Source organism: Gracilinanus agilis, chromosome 5 (assembly GCF_016433145.1).
Source record: "Gracilinanus agilis isolate LMUSP501 chromosome 5, AgileGrace, whole genome shotgun sequence".
Classification (NCBI taxonomy): Eukaryota; Metazoa; Chordata; class Mammalia; order Didelphimorphia; family Didelphidae; genus Gracilinanus; species Gracilinanus agilis.
The window spans coordinates 289,043,615-289,060,252 of NC_058134.1; the positions used below are offsets into that span (position 1 = coordinate 289,043,615).

Genomic DNA, 16,638 nt, shown 5'->3' on the forward strand with positions numbered 1-16,638 from the left:
TCTTGTTATAAGGGATGGCATAATGGGAGGGACAAAGAAAAGATATTTTTGAAAATGTATATTGAAAAATATATCAATAAAACATTAAAAAAGAACACCCCAAATGGGGAGGATCTGGTTGTATCATTAGTTAGGCTTGGAAGAACTAGGAACAGAGAAGACATTTACTGAACATGGAATGAGTGAATGTTAAGTGTCAGAGTTTGGGGGGAATACTTGGGGTACTTAGGAATCTGGTCTTGCCACAGGCTCAGAAAACCCCAGGTCTGGTCCTGCCTCTGGTAGGTGTGTTCATGATTCTCTCAGTGATTATTAGTGGGACATGAACAATGGACCATAGCCAGACATGCCAAGGAGATGAATTCAAAGCAGTGGTCTGTGATTTTCTCTGACCAAGCCCAGTTTCCAAAGAGAATATAAGCCTAGGGTTCTAGAGGACAAGATCGAGAAGTATCTCTGTTCTTTTCTTTGACAGTCCTACTTCTTTAATCTCTCTGCATCCACTTTTCCGATGGCTCAAAGATCCGTCAGCATCAAGTCCACTGGTGGCAGCCGGAGTTTCAGTGCCTCCTCGGCATCACTCCTCCCAGGCTGCAGGACCAGCTTCAGCTCTGTGTCTGTGTCCCAGGGAGGGAAGAGTGGGAGCCGTCTTGGGGGTGGCTTTGGGACCAGGAGCCTCCACAACCTTGTAGGCGGCAAAAGGATCTCTGTCAGTGGGGCATATCGCTCCAGCAGAGCTGGTTATGGGGGTAGTTGTGGCTTGGGGTATGGGGGCATTGGATATAGGGTTGGGGGTTATGGATATGGAGGTGGAATTATGGCAGGATCTGGTGGCATCCATGAAGTTACAGTTAATCAGAGCCTACTGGCTCCCCTCAACCTGGAGATTGACCCATCTCTGCAGAAGGTCCGGAAGGAAGAGAAAGAGCAGATCAAGACTCTCAATAACAAATTTGCCTCCTTTATAGACAAGGTAAGAACTTGCTTCCCTGGTGGTCTATTGATTAATCTGTAATTTAAAAACTATTACTGGGGATAAAATTTGGGAATAGAGATTGAGAAACTTTGACTTCAACCCAAGAAATTCTACTCCATGGACAGGTTGTAAGGGTCTTGATATTCTTTGGTCTTTCTACGGATGAAGCAGAAGATAGAGAATATTTGGAATTCCATATTCAAGAATGATGCTATTGGGTTAGTCACATGTTTAGAAGTCTCTCTTGCCCATAATAAGATCATTTCTTTCTCAGTGGATAGTGACTGAGAATGAAATGGCTTTCTTGCTGATAGGAACTCAGGCTAAATTAAGCTAAAAAATAGAATGAAATGATTACAAACTTGGTCAAGGGTGGACGTCTGCCTAAGAGCAATGAGGTATCTGCCCAATAATTCAAGAAGGATTCAAGAAGGTAGAGGTAAAAATCTGCTTTTGGTCCTTCTTTCATGGAGAGGGAATAGGTGTTTTGAGCATTGGAGCGCACTGATTGGTTTCTTGGGCATTTCCCATAGTTCTGATATACGATTATCTCATTTTCTATTCCTTTTCTCTTTCTCAGCCTCCACTTAATACTGGAGGTGCTTGATCATCTTCTTATTCAAGAAATAACAGAGGCAATGACATGAAAAATTGAGTTCTTCTAAATTTGAAGAGTCTGAAACTACAATTCAGGAAATCTGGATTCTATTCTTCAATCTGCTTCTCTAATTAGCCATGTGACCTTGGGAAAATCACATCACTTACATGTCCTTTAAGAATCCTTCCAGTTCTAGAATTCGGTAATTCTGTAAAATATTTGTGTCATTTTCCAACATTGTTCTCTGGGTAAACTATGCCAGGGACACTGCCATGAAGGCAATTTTTAATTTTTTTTCATCTTGTGACAGTGCTAATCCTATCTGACATTTTCCCTTCTGCTTCTATTTCTAGTCTTCCATGACATCCAAGAAGAGGGAGCTAGATCTTTAGTTGGGTTCAGAGAGGAATCAGGGTGTGATCATTCTATCTAGTATTTCTATTATTATTTGATAACAAGGAGGAGAATGGGACATGTCAGATATCATGGTAAGGAAAGAATAATAATTAGCAACACAATATAATGAAGAAACCCCTGGTCAGTTGAGTTCTATTTTTTTATTGTCCATAAATAACTATGTGACCTTAGGTAAGTCATTTCTCTACTCCTGGGCCTCAGTTTACTCAACTATAAAATGAAATGCTTGAAAGAAATGGCTTCTGAGGCTTTTCTTTTCTTCTTTTTTTTCTCTTCTTTTCTGTTCTTTTCTCTTATTTAAAAAAAACCCTTACCTTCCTTCTTAGAATCACATAGTTCCAAGGCAGAAGTGCAGTAAAGCTAGACAATAGGGGTTAAATTACTTGCACAGGGTCACACAGCTAGGAAGTGTCTGAGGTTAGATCTGAACCCAGGATTACCCATCTCTGAGCTTGGCTCTCAATCTACTGAGCTACTTACCTGCCCCCAGATCCTTTTATTTTTCATTTGTGAGTCTAAATAGATGGATGATCCCATGGCTGCAACTGCCAAAAAGCCAATGGAGCCTCAGTTGCTTTTGTCTCCTGACAAAAAGCTCAGTTTAAAAAAATGTTATTTAGGGATATGAGTGATTAGAACCATCTTTTAAGCCACCCAGGCTGAGTCCCAGAAGTTTGAATGATGTCAAAAGCTTACATTGGGTCAAGATTTTAGTCAAGATCTTGACTAAATCTAGAAAGTTAAACTAGTAGCATGGGATCCTAGAATGTATAAGCTGTCAAAGATCTAAGAGATCATCTTATGGAATCCCTTATTTTGCAGAGGAGGAAACAAACTCAAAATGGGGAAGTAATTCATCCAGGGATATCCAACTAGTTCGAGAAAGAAAGCAGGTACTAGAACCCAATTCTCCTGCCTCAGTGGCCAGTGGGATTTCTATTATATTTCTTTTTTTTTAAACCCTTACCTTGCATCTTAGAATAAATACTGTGTATTGGTTCCTGTCTCTGGGCCTGACTCTCAATCCACTGTGCCACCTAGCTGCCCCCTTATTACATTTCAAAAGAGCTATTACTAGGAATATTGGTACCTGGACAAATTGAGTTGGGGGTAGGAGTGGGAAAGAATCCTTCAGAGTTTGGACTGAGCCACTGAGGGAGATGTAGTAGAAAGCAAATGGACTTCTGGGAAAGATAACTCAATTGAGCACAGAATTGTGAGGAGGAACTACTCATCTCCTTCCCCTCACCTCCCACAAATAGCCAGAGATAGATCTCGTTAAAGGGACCACTTTCCTTCCCTCCAACTCCTTTGGGGACCAACCATAAGAGAATTATGAAATCTGAAGTATAATATGTTCCCGCAGCATAATAGAGAGAAAGCCCACATCTTACTCTCTACAATCCTAGGAGTTGGGGCTGATCAGACCTGGCTTTGCTCTACATCTCACATTCTCATTTCAGCTTTCCTGAATTACAGGGAGGACCAAAGCCCTGTAGATCTGAACCAAGTCTGTGTAACATGAATGACATACAATTTTTGAAATATTTGGCATAGTCTTCTTCCTTCTGCATATACGGTGAAGAGAGACAAATGTCTTGGAAATGAAACAAAAGCACTGCTTCTCCTGGGCATTCCAAACAGCTTGGACTTATTCTTTTTCCACTTCTCAGATGCATCCTTTCACTCACTCTTCCTATTTCATCTCCCAAATGGAACCACCACCACACAGCTGTTTAACATCAGTTCTTTTTGAGAAATGGAAGACAGGAGGAGATTTGCTTCCTAATTTGCAATATTTCCACTTTGCTAACAGTAGGCTTTTTTTCATGCTCTAAATACAGAAGAGAGGTTTCTTTCAAATAAAGATATTTTATTTTACCAATTACATGAAATAAAAAAAAAACTTTCACCTATGTTTTCTGAAGTTAGGTAGTACAAATTGTCTCCCTATCTCCCTCCCATTCCTCCTCCCAGAGCTGGCAAGCAATTCAATCTGGGTTACACATGTAGAAGGGAGGTTGTTGTTTCAGAATGCTTAAGGTTATCTTTTTTTCTGGGGGGGAAACAGGTTCGCTTCCTGGAGCAGCAGAACAAAGTCCTGGAAACCAAATGGAGCATCCTCCAGGACCATAAGACAACCAAAGCCAACATTGAGCCCCTGTTTGAAGCCTATATCAACAACCTGAGGAGGCAGCTAGACAGCCTGGGTGGAGAAAGAGCAAGGCTAGAAACTGAACTGAAGAGCATGCAGGATGTGGTGGAGGACTTCAAGAACAAGTGAGTGTGAAAGGAACAAAAGCCAGAAACTCATTTACCTCTTCTTTGTCCTGAGCACTTCTCATGCCCACTCATATTCTAGGTATTTCAGAGACCTGGAGCTAGAAAATACGGCTCCTGATCTCAGGGACTACCTAGGCTAATGGGAGAGGCCAGGAACACTAGGTGGGTGAAGAATAGACTAGATTCAGGAGGCGGGGCAGAACTCTAGATAGACATCATGTGGGAAGAACTTGAAATTCATTCAGAGTAACCTGATAACACTGTTCCCATGCACCTGCCCCAACTCTAAATGCCTTCTAAAACCAGCTTCTTTGCACCAGTAATGTAGCTACTATTTGTAGAATCCAGAGAGTATTTTGGATTGATGAATTAATCCAGGAGCAGCTGGAAAGAGCTCTAGGCAGACATCCAGAAGTCCTGAAGTCAGAGATAAAGGGGTTTGTGCAGGGTATGGGAGCAGACTGACCTGGAGCTGTGGAAGGGTAAGAAGGGGGGCAATATAATATTGTAGATTTGAGATCTGGATCAGAATCCCACATCTGCTGCTTACTTTCTGTATGACTTTAGTCATTTCACTCCTTCAGGAACTCAGTTTCCTCACCTATTAAATGAGGGATTTAGAGTAGATCATCTTTAAGGGCTCTTTCAACTCTACATCTTATGGTCATTTAATGTTCCCTGTATTAACAAGTGGGACTCAAGTTGCAGATGATCCCAAACAACTCATAATGCAAAAGTCATCTCTGTTGAGCGGTGACCTAAATTATAGAGTTATCTTCCTCGTTCTGTTCACATTAGCCCCACTGACGTTAGATCTACAAGGCCCTTTTGGAAGTTGTCTAGTCCAACCTACCGGTTCAAGAGGAGAAAGCTGATGAACTCCCTGACAGAGTGACTTTTGTTCTCACAAATAAAATTGAGTGAATACTCTTGCTATGTTAAATTAAAAGCTTGCCAGAAGCAGCAACAGCAAGCAGCAGCAGCAGAAAGACTTCAAAGGGTAATCCAGAATTAATAACCCATTTTTGAAGATTTGGGTTAAATAATAGCAGTATTTTCTTTTCTGGGCACCTGCTGGGGGTCATGGACTAGAGTAGGGCTGGGATGCATGAGACAAAGAGCAAGCAAAGGAGAAGTCTGTGGGGACCACTCCAGCTCTAAATCCCAATAATTTTGAGTTTGAACTGAAAAATTGTGGGACCCAAGAGCCATTGGAAGAAAGGTGCTGGGCAAAGGGACCGTGAAACTTTAGATGAGGAGTTTGGAATTAATGGAAAGGCTTGATGAGGAAATAAACAGAATTTGAACCAACTAACCAAAGAAGAAAGTGCAGGGAGGTACTTCATTAAGTCTTCCAAGTCAGAGACAGCATGAACTGCTTTTTGCACATTCACAGGCAGCTGGGTGGCTCAGTGGACTGAGAGCCAGGCCAAGAGAAGGGAGGTCCTCTGTTCACATCTGGCCTCAGACACTTTATAACTATATGACCCTAGGCAAATTACTAAGTCCAGATTGCCTATCCATTGCCACTCTTCTGCCTTGGAACCAATATACAATATTGATCCTAAGATGGAAAGGAAGAGTTCTTTAAAAAAGATCAGGCTAAAGGGGCAGCTGGGTAGCTCAGTGGAGTGAGAGTCAGGCCTAGAGACAGGAGGTCCTAGGTTCAAACCCGGCCTCAGCCACTTCCCAGCTGTGAGACCCTGGGCAAGTCACTTGACCCCCATTGCCCACCCTTACCAATCTTCCATCTATGAGACAATACACCAAAGTACAAGGGTTTAAAAAAAAAAACAAAACAAAACAAAACAAAAAAGATCAGGCTGGGATGATACCAGGAGAGCCACAATCTAGCCAAGAAGATGGATTTTTAGCTTTCGGTGGGTATTAGGACACTTTAGGACTGTGGTCATACAAACCACACATGACTGAGATTTCAAGTTGAGTTCATCCAGCATTCTTTCCACTGCTAAGCTTTTCCTTCTTAATTCTACCTGGTGATTTGGGGGAAGTGAATGAACTCATAGGAAGCCTCCACCTTGCCCTGACAAGAGCCAGGAATTCTCAAGGTTCTTGTGAAGACTTCCCAAAAGGGAGATGACAATGCCTCTCAGCTCCTTTCGTTGTTCCTTTTATTGCTTGGGAAGCATGGGGTACAGGTGGGGGGAGGAGGGTTGATCCCTGGACTCATTCCACAAAAATGTGGTAAAGGGACTAGGAGCCAGGGGACAGATAATTCATTCTGTGGGATCCTGGAAGACTGCCCAGAGAAAAATAATATAATTAACCTTCCTGACATCTCCCAGTGAGAGGGAACAGAAAGCGGGATATCCTACCTCCCCTATGATAGAGTAAGGAAGCAAACCCAGAGACATTACATGATTTTTCTGAGGTCATAGAAAATAAGGGTGGAGTGAGAATTCAAGTCTGGTTTCTCTGGTCCAGAACAATGGAATTCACTGGCTATGGTGTGATCTCCTCCCCATTCCCCTCCCCCCATCTATTTTTTTTTTTCTCCTTAACAAGAGGCCTTCTCTGCCTGGTGGCTTAACATCCATGGAGTCTTACCAAGTTGTTTTGGAGCAATGGCCTCACCCTCCTCACCTGAAAAGCTTCCTTTTCCTTAAGCTCAGATTCCCTGATGTTAATGTAAATTAACCTCTTATTCACTCCCACAGATATGAAGATGAAATCAACAGACGCACAGCAGCAGAGAATGAGTTTGTGGTGCTCAAGAAGGTGAGGGGGGAGAGAAAGATGCTCGAATACTGACTATTCTGCCCAACATCATTCCCATTGAGGGAAAAATTCCCAATTAGCTCAGATTTCTCTAGAATGAAACCAGGGAGGATATTCTAGTTATGACTCCCCAAACATGTCTGGCCTGATGGGGAAAAGAGGATACATGCCCAGGACACAAAGAGACTAAAACAGAAGCAGATGGATAGTGCTTTGTTCAGCAGAGCTTGGGAGAACCGAAATAGGTTGTGAAGAAGCAAAGCTGGGAGTTTAGACTCCAAGAAGGAATTGTGGGACAGCACTAGGAATAAGGAAAGAGAAGAAGAGGGAGGAGGTCATTTTAAGGCAGAGATTAGTCTGGGGGAAGGTCTCAGAGGCTAGAGAGGTCAAGCTGTTTGAAGAATGGGCAGCTTAATTTCTTGATAGTGCAAACAGATGAAAATGGTGTACTTGGAAAGAAGATTCTTAATCTTTTTTTTTTGCAATGTGGACCCCTTTGGCAGCCTGGTGAAGGCTGTATAGCCCCTTTCAGTATTCTATGTTTAAATAATTGAAGGAAATGATAAATGAAGTTAATGAACTTAGAAGTTAATGAAAATTAAGATGCAATTTCCCCCAACTAACTTCATAGATACCCTTACCCTCAGTTAAGAACTCTTTGACCTAGAGATAGCACTACAACTGATAAATGTCCAATAAGTTTTAATTTCTCTAAGGTGGATCAGAGAAAGAAATTCCAGATCCTACACATCCCCTCAGGGACCCCAAAGTGCTATCACCCAAATAATCATCAAACCTCACCCCTAGAATTCCCACCCCTAAGCTACACCCCATAATCTAGCATTTGGAAACTCACTCACTCAGCTGAGTAGAAGTGGTTCCAACCAGCCTCGTGGGCCTGAGGGGAGAATTAAAATGTGGGAAGAACAAGAGCTACAACAATAATTTCTGATTTTGCATTTCAGGATGTGGATGCAGCTTACATGAACAAGGTGGAACTGGAGGCTAAGGTTGATGCGCTAACAGATGAAATCAACTTTCTGAGGGCTTTCTATGAGGCGGTAAGGAGGGCTTTAGTTTTCCCCTCCAAACTTCTTTCAGTTCATTTTCATCTATCTCTTGGAATTGCTTGCTGGATTGACTCATTATCACACAAGTGAAGGTACCACTTCCTCTCCTTCCCCTTTGTACTCTATTGGAAACCACTATATCTTGCATTCACAGACTCATTCTTCCTTTCAAGGGAAGTCTTTTCAAAGGGCAAAGAGAAAGACAGCTAGATGGTTCAGTGGTTTGAGAGCCAGGCCCAGAGATATGAGGTCTTGGGTTCAAATCTGACCTCTGTCTCTTCATAGTTCTGTGACACTGGGCAAGTCACTTAACCCTAGTTGTCTTGCCCTTACTGCACTTCTGCCTTAGAACCAATACTTAGTATCAATTCTAAGACAGAAGGTAAGGGTTTTAAAAACAAACAAAACAAATGGGAATTTTATTCAGACAATCCATTTAGGATTTGTCTATACTATTATCTCTTCCCATTAGCACAGTTAAAAGACTTGGCTATAATTCTGTTTATGCAATTGGGAAGGAAATTTGTAGGTAATATAGGTTATAATATAAATTATATAGGTTATATAATCCAATCCCTTCATTTTATAGAAGAGAAAAATGTATTGCAAATTGGCTTGTCCAAGTTCACACTGTAGGTGGCAGAGCCACGTATATCCAGTGATTCCTTTCAACTAAAAAGGCAGCTCTCAATACAAGATACAATACCTTAATGAGCTTTTATTTAATGGTAAATGTTTTTAAGGAAGCCAGGACATAATCTCTCTGTCTTTCAGTCTCTAAAGGGACTTGATAAAGTGTCTCTTTTCTTCTCTTTGTCTTGCTAACCCCTTTCCTTTTTCTCTTTTCTCTTCCGCTCCATCTCTCTGTCCTCTCTTTTCCCCCTTTGTCTCTATCTCTCAGTTTCTGTTTCTTACACACACACACACACACACACACACACACACACACACACACACACACACACCCCCCAATTCCCATATTTCTATACTTCGGTTCAATTGCAGGAGCTGGCTCAACTTCAGGCTCAGATCTCAGAAACTTCAGTGGTCCTGTCTATGGACAATAACCGCAAACTAGACCTGGACAGCATCATTGCTGAGGTCAAAGCTCAGTATGAAGACATTGCCAACCGAAGCCGGGCTGAGGCTGAGTCCTGGTACCAGTCAAAGGTAAGGAATTAAGGAAGAACTAAGTTGGAGTCAGAAATCCACTCACTAACTCATTCCTTGGTTTTAAATTTCTCCTGGGGGTGGTAGAATCTTGTTCTGAGAACTTGAGTGATGGAAAGGATGGAAAAAGTATTCAAGTCACTCCCTTAGAGAATCTCTCAGTCTGTCAAAGGACATGGATTATATATAGTCATACAGACAGAGAGATGAGATCAAGGAGATAAGAAATGATTGAACTGAGTTATAGATGTTTATGTTGGTAGATGAGAAGGGAAGAAGTGAAAACATTACGTTTCACAAAGAGAAAAAGAATGTGGAATAAAGTTGTAATGTAGAAGGGAGACAGGGCTAAATGGAAAGGGAAAATATACATCCTATATGGCAAAGAGAATACCATGGGGAAATTTTTGATGTGGTAGGAAAAAGAATAGATTTGACCAACTGGAGCAGAAATCCTAAACCCAGGAGTCTTAGGTGATAGTGAGGGTGAATATGAGAGGATGCCATAAAGACCAGGGAGATAACTGTAAATCTGTTATTAGAGACAATAGGGAGCAAGCACATGTCCTTGAGCCTGGAATGGATGAGATTTAGATGGCACTTGGAGAAGAGAGTAGAAGTCATGATTCTAAAATGAGAATGCCATCATGGCAGTCTAGACACATGGTGAGGAAGGTCTAGATTAGAGTAGTGGCTATAAAAATGGACGGAATGGAGAAGGGCTAAGAATATTTTATACAATAATAATTTAAATACAATAATTTTTCAGGATTTGATGATGGTCTGGGGGAAAGAAATATTAATGATCTAGTCACCAAGAAAACCTCAGCATTCTTGTTTCTAGACTCAGCTATCCCTATTCCTTTAATGTTACCTATATTTGGTGTTTTACTTTCTTTCTTCACAGTATGAGGAACTTCAGCTTTCTGCTGGTAGACATGGGGATGACCTTCGTACCACCAGAATGGAGATCTCTGAATTGAATCGGATGATTCAGAGGCTACGTTCTGAGATTGACAATTTGAAGAAGCAGGTATGCTGAGACTCAATAGAGTCATCTTAGTCATGATCTCAACTTCTAAAATACCTGCACTTAACCAAACCAGGCCGTTAAAATACCCTAGAAATAGGATTTCATGATTTCAATTATTCCATTGAATTCAATTCCAATTTCTCTTCAGAACCTGGGATATTAAGAAAGTCTTCCTGAGATTAAATAAATAGGTGGCACAATGGATGGAATGGTGGATGTAGTCAGGAAGACCTGAATTCAAATCCGCCTCAGATATTCACTTATTCAGTGATGCTGGGCAAGTCATTTAACCTCCAAATGTCTCATTTTCCCCATCTGTGAAATGGGAATAATGATAGCATCTACCTTCTAGGGTTGTTGTGAGTAAATGAGATAACATGTAAAACATTTTGCAATCTTTAAAGCACTATAAAAGTGCTATATTATAATTATTAACCTCAATTCCTCCTCCTATGCAGGGAAAATTGAACACCTTTTCAGATTAAACAAGCTATAGCATAAACTCTAGATTAATTGCCTTCTTATTTATTAACCAGAAAATGCCAGAGGACAATAGAATGTTAAAAAGTAATGAATTGCCCTCTGCCAGGTAGATACCTAAATATCCATGTTGGTGGTGTCAATCTGATTCTCAAAGGTTCTCAGAATTGGAGAAGCCATGACTTCTCTGGGGTTGACTCTCAGTGTTCGTCGTGAAGTCAAACCTAACTCTATCTTGTTATAAATTGAGTTCATATCAAAATATTATATAATTTTAAAGTTAGAGAAAACCTTAAAGATTACTTAGTCCAGCCCACTCATTTTGCAGATCCAGAAATTGAGACCTGTAGGAAAAAAAAAACATTTGTAAGACCACATGGCTAATTAGAGATAGAGCTGATCTTTAATATTCTTCTGTCCAGTTTTAAAAATCACATTGTCTTCTTGCACTAGTGTGCCACTCTTCAGGCTGCCATAGCAGATGCTGAACAGCGTGGGGAGCTGGCTCTTAAGGATGCCCGAGCAAAGCTGGCTGAACTCGAGGATGCCCTGCAGAAAGCCAAACAGGACATGGCCCGGCAGCTCCGTGAGTACCAGGAGCTGATGAATGTCAAACTGGCCCTGGACATTGAGATTGCCACCTACAGGAAGCTGCTAGAGGGCGAGGAGTGCAGGTGGGTACTCAGCTCTTTATCATCCATAACCTAAACAGCAGCATCACAGTAGTATGATAGTTCCACAAGAAAATTAGACAACCTCAACACATTAAGCAACTTTTTTGAATTTCCAGAGACTAAATCAATCAGCTAATCAACAAACATTTATTAGGCACCTGCTATATGCTGGACACTGTCCTAAGCACTGAAGATTCAAAAAGAGACAAAAGAAAGTTCCTGCCCTCAAGGAGCTTTCAACAGAGGAGTCAATATGCAAGGAAATATATACAAAGCAATCTAAATATAGGATAAAAAGGAAATAAATAAGAGAAATATGACACCAAAATTAAGGGAAAGTTGAGGAATTTTTCCTGTAGAAAGTGGGATTTTTGTTAGGAAGTCAGGGAAGTCAGTAGTCAAAGATGACAAAGAAGAGTGTGTTCCAGGCATGCAGAGCAGCCAGTGAAATGCTCAGAAGCAAGAGGTGGAATGTCTAGGATAAAGCCATTATTATTCCTTTCTAACCCCTAGAAAAGTGTCCGCCATTTCCTGGGGAAGTGCCCATTACTTTCTGGGAAAGTCTTGGTCTGGCTGCCAAATCCTGTACTCCTTTTGGTCACAGGTTCCCAAATCCATTGTTAAAGGAATTGTTTGTTCATGATCATCCATGACATTCTGAGCCTAATTGCTTAGCTCTTGGACATTTTTTATATTGACCTTCAAGAGTATCCCTTATTACATGTTCAAGTAAGTCCATGCCATGTCCCAAGCTTTGAAACAATTTTTGAAACAAAAACTTTTGGAAGTGGATCTACACCATCATTCTTACTACTCATTCAGGGAAGGAACTATATACCAGTTATCTCATAACCTCTAACTGTCACTGCCTGTACCATTAAGGATCATTTCCTTTTTTTTTTAAACCCTTACCTTCCGTCTTGGACTCAATACTGTGTATTGGCTTCAAGGCAGAAGAGTGGTAAGGGTAGGCAATGGGGGTCAAGTGACTTGCCCATTCATTTCCTTTTTGTCATTCTGTCCTTCTGCCTCTATTTCCATCTTTCTCTGACTTTTGCTTTCATTCTTGTTCCCTCTTTTTCTTTATGTTCTCCTCTCCTCTCCTCTCCTCTCCTCTCTTCTCCTCTCCTCTCCTCTCTTCTCCTCTCTTCTCCTCTCCTCCTCTCTTTCTCTCTCTCCCTCCCTCCCTCTCCATTGTTGTCTACTCCTTCACTTTCTCTTTGTCCCTTTTTACCCTTTACTTATTTTGCATGGGAGAATCTATGTACTTCAGGGTATCTCTCTGTATACTTCTCACAATTCACATGAAAGAAAAAGGATAACAAAATTACTCAGTTTCTCAATTAAATAGAATGTCTCTTTTCCTTCTCCCCACAGACTCACTGGAGAAGGTGTTGGACCTGTGAATATATGTGAGTAACAATTCTAAGACACTAGTGGACTATGAGTGATATGGGAAGGGGAATATAAGTTGTCTCTAGTGGGACGGAGAAGGATGGAGAAGAATCTGTGAGATGGAAATTTCTTGGAAAAAAATTCCTGCAAAGATCCTACTTCTTATTTGGGCACTTTTTCCCAATCAAAGAAATGTTGGGGATTCTAGACCAATGAAAAGAAGGATTTGGGGAAGGGATTGGGGGATTGAGAAGAGAGAACAATGATGTAAAGATGGAAATTATGAGAGACAGATTTTAGCTCAACACAATAAAGATATATCTAACAATTAGAGCTGTTCAGAGAAGTAGCATTATGGACATTATGTGCAAATGAGAAAATGAGAGGATGGTCTTTTCCTTCTTTTTTTTTCCCCTACAGCTGTGGTCACTTCCAGTGGGGGCACTGGATATGGCGGAAGCAGTGGCCTCTGTGTGGGTGGAGGTGGTCTCAGCAGCAACCTCTGCTATGGAAGTGGGGTTGGAGGTTTCAGCTCCACCAGTGGGCGCAGCATTGGGGGCAGCAGCTCCAGCATGCGCATCATTTCCAAGACATCATCTACTAAGAAGAGCTATCGGAGCTAAAACTTCTCTCCTTGACTGCCAACCTTCCCTAACCGAGCTTCCCAACCCCAAGTCCTGATATTCTGCTAATGACCCAGAAAGAAGTTTCATTTATACTGTCAGACACAGAAACAAAGGGTTCCTAGGCCTTCTAAGGCCATCTTGTCCATCTTTTTGCATCCAGGCAAGCCTTCTCTAAGACCACTCCTCAGATGAAGAAGGATACTTGTTTTCAAAGTTCTTCAGGGTCCATAAGTGCCTCCCTTAGGGTCGACTAACCCTCAGAGTTAAGAAGTTCTACCTTATCTCTAACCTAAAGCTGTATATTGCATTTCTTCTTATTTCTTGGGGTGTGTATGTGTTAGAAATTGACTCTAGTTTTCTCCCTTCCTGGGTCTCAGCAGGAATTGATATCTTCTGGATCAAGACTTTTATACTACCAACTCATTGTTAAAGCAAACAAAATACCAGCCAGTTCTTGAAGAACAGGAACATAAAACAAAAGGAAAAACAGGGTGGGTTCCTTATGCCCAAATTCATCATCAAAACTTGCCTCTTTTGCACCAAATATGTTACTGTCAGTGTCCCATATTATAACAACCATAAGAAACATCAGTTCCCCAGGTTCTTCTCTTCCCTCAGTTTTCCATTTCCACAAGTAGGATTTTGGAATATGGTCAGTTTTTTATTATCCATACTAACAAGCAGATCATACAACAATTCTGCCTGAAAGTCTGGAAGGCAGTAAATAATATTTAATAGCAGATTCTATATGCTACTTTTGTTTGTCCTTGAACTAATATTATAAATGATTTACTTTATGAAATATCAATTGATAGTAATAAAATACTTATAGGAGCTACCAGCCTGGCATGAAACATTTGAAAATGCTTAAATGGAAAATCGAATTGTCATGTATTAGGAGTCTTTCTATTCACATAATCACCTCTTTCCCTCCCCTTAAAATCTCATCTTTCAGTAATAAGGTTTTGGACTAATAATTTATGTTCCTTGGGCAGTTTTATTTTCCTCTTTAACTTCCTTCTCTCTGACTCTCTGTTTCTGACTCTGTCTGTCTTGCTGATTTTTCTGTCTTTCTTCCATCTTTTCTTTTCATTCTCTGTAACTCACCTTGTATCTAGATCTTTGTTCTCCTTTTTCTCTCTCTTCCTCTCTACTCTTTCCATCCTGTTCAGAAGCTAGAATTCTATTTCTCTTTGTGTCCTGCATATCTCTTCCTCTCCAGTTTATTCCTGGATGACAACCCTTTTGTCTATTTAACTCTTATTGTTTGGTATCACCATTGCTTCTATTGACTTAGACTTTGAGATGCAAACTTCAACACAACACTAGCCAGACTAAGAGGACTTTGAAATTAACATGCCAAAATTACTCACCTCATAAGGATGGAAGAATCCAACAAGGACACCACATTTAGGGCTCTGCAGAGGTTGGTGCTGGGCATCTCTTCTGCAAGGGATGGAATCTAGGGAGAGTAGAGAAGGGAAAAGATTGAAAAAATAGGACCACTTCTCAATCCTTTCAGCTACTGTTGCTCATAGTGAAACTTTGTTAGTTTGTAGTATTGTGAATTGCCAAAGCATCATACACCACCATAGTCCAAGACCAAAACAAGATAGATGTCATTCTCAAGACCAGCAAAAAGAACTCAAATATTTCTGCATGTTTCCTGTTTCTCCACTAGTATGGATTCCAGAAATAACTGTTAGCAGAGGAAAAGACCTCATTTGTTTCAGGTCCTTTTCTTATGTTCCCCCCTTTATGCCCATTTGCTCAAAGAGCTTGAATAAAAGGCAGTCAAACTGGCTGATTTAGACTGATTTTTGTGTCATATATTCTGATGATAAATGTACAATTGAATCCATCTTATAAATCAGGTTTCAGATCCAGATACTACCTACCACTTCTGCTATCCCACCTCTCCATGTCTGCCAGTCTTGGGCTGGGTCCCCTAGTATTGGAGAGGGACAGCTTCCTTTATTAGCTCAGATGGGTTTTCTCCTGTTATTCAAGATCTCTTGTAATTCTCATTTTTGCATTTCTTACCACTGTATAACCTTATTTCCTCCTTTTGGAAAAGGACACCATTTAATTATTTTTAAAAGCCTTTTAACATCTGTTCTTCATTAAGCAACTTTGAATGACTCAGAGCTCGAAGGGCCCTCTCATTGGGCATAATTATCACACTACTCCTGGCACCTACTATACTCATTTCTGTGACACTGCTTTGGATTAAGATAGGTTCCTTTCCAGACTATAAAAGAGTGATTCTTCATTGTGTATATCTACCAATCACTATCAGAAATGCTCTGATGCCTCTAAGCTTGACTGATACTTCTTCCTTCTCCACCAACTGTGGCTGGGAATCTGAGTTATTAAAAAAATTGGGATCAGTGTTAAGAAACAGAGTCTCAAAGATATAAAATTACTTGACTAAAGTCACACAGGTTGCTCTAGGAGAAACAAGATTCAAACGTAGTTGTGTTTTTTTTTTTAACTCCAAATCCAATGAGCTTTTCCTCTACACAGCTATTAAATTTCTCCCAGAAAGAATCCAAGGAATCTTGATATAAATAGGTAGAGGAAGATAATTTTCCTCATTTAACAAATGAGAAAACTGAGGCTTACCCCAAAAAGGTTAGGAAACTTATCCAAGGCCACAAACCTACTTATTGGTAGATCTAGGACTTGAGCCTGACTTCCTTCCATTCCAGGGCTCTTTTTCATGATACTACTTTGGGAGAGAAAAATAGTTGTTTTTGCTGTTGTCAGTAACATTTCTTCCATCAACTCAAAAAAGAATCTGTGTGGAGAGGCAGCTAAGAGCATAGTAGATAAAGGGCCAGGCCTAGAGTGCAGAGGTCCTGGGTTCAAATGTGACCTCAGACACTTCCAAGCTGTGGAACCTTGGGCAAGTCACTTAACTCTAACTACCTAGCCCTTACCACTCTTCTGTCTTGGAGTTGATACTAAAACAGAAAGTAAGGGTTTAAGAAAGTATCTGTGTGGAACCCACAAAAATATGGATTCCCCCTCTTCCATCAAAGTAGAAGCTCCTGAGGGCCAGCATCGATTCCATTCTTCTTCCCTCTTCCTTCTAGTTCTTCCCCCAGATCCAGGATAGGCTTTTTTATTATTTAAAGGAGAAGCTAAGGATGTGGGGGAGAAATTTAGAAATTG

At 40.8% G+C, this 16,638-nt stretch overlaps 1 protein-coding gene across 1 annotated transcript; it reads left to right on the forward strand.

Annotated features, from left to right (window-relative positions):
- The first annotated feature begins 511 nt into the window (after window positions 1-511).
- On the forward strand, window positions 512-13,458 carry LOC123249587 (keratin, type II cytoskeletal 5-like). Its single transcript, XM_044678658.1, has 9 exons — window positions 512-973; window positions 4,063-4,271; window positions 6,953-7,013; window positions 7,979-8,074; window positions 9,089-9,253; window positions 10,161-10,286; window positions 11,220-11,440; window positions 12,818-12,852; window positions 13,256-13,458. Exons 1-9 carry the CDS (start codon window positions 512-514, stop codon window positions 13,456-13,458), a joined length of 1,578 nt encoding a protein of 525 aa, XP_044534593.1.
- The last annotated feature ends 3,180 nt before the right edge of the window (window positions 13,459-16,638 follow it).

Coding starts and splice junctions, on each gene's coding strand:
- LOC123249587 (XM_044678658.1), top strand. CDS start 512: ATGGCTCAAAGATCCGTCAGCATCAAGTCCACTGGTGGCAGCCGGAGT. Junction 974..4,062: donor TTGCCTCCTTTATAGACAAG/GTAAGAACTTGC, acceptor GGGGGGAAACAG/GTTCGCTTCCTGGAGCAGCA. Junction 11,441..12,817: donor CTAGAGGGCGAGGAGTGCAG/GTGGGTACTCAG, acceptor TTCTCCCCACAG/ACTCACTGGAGAAGGTGTTG.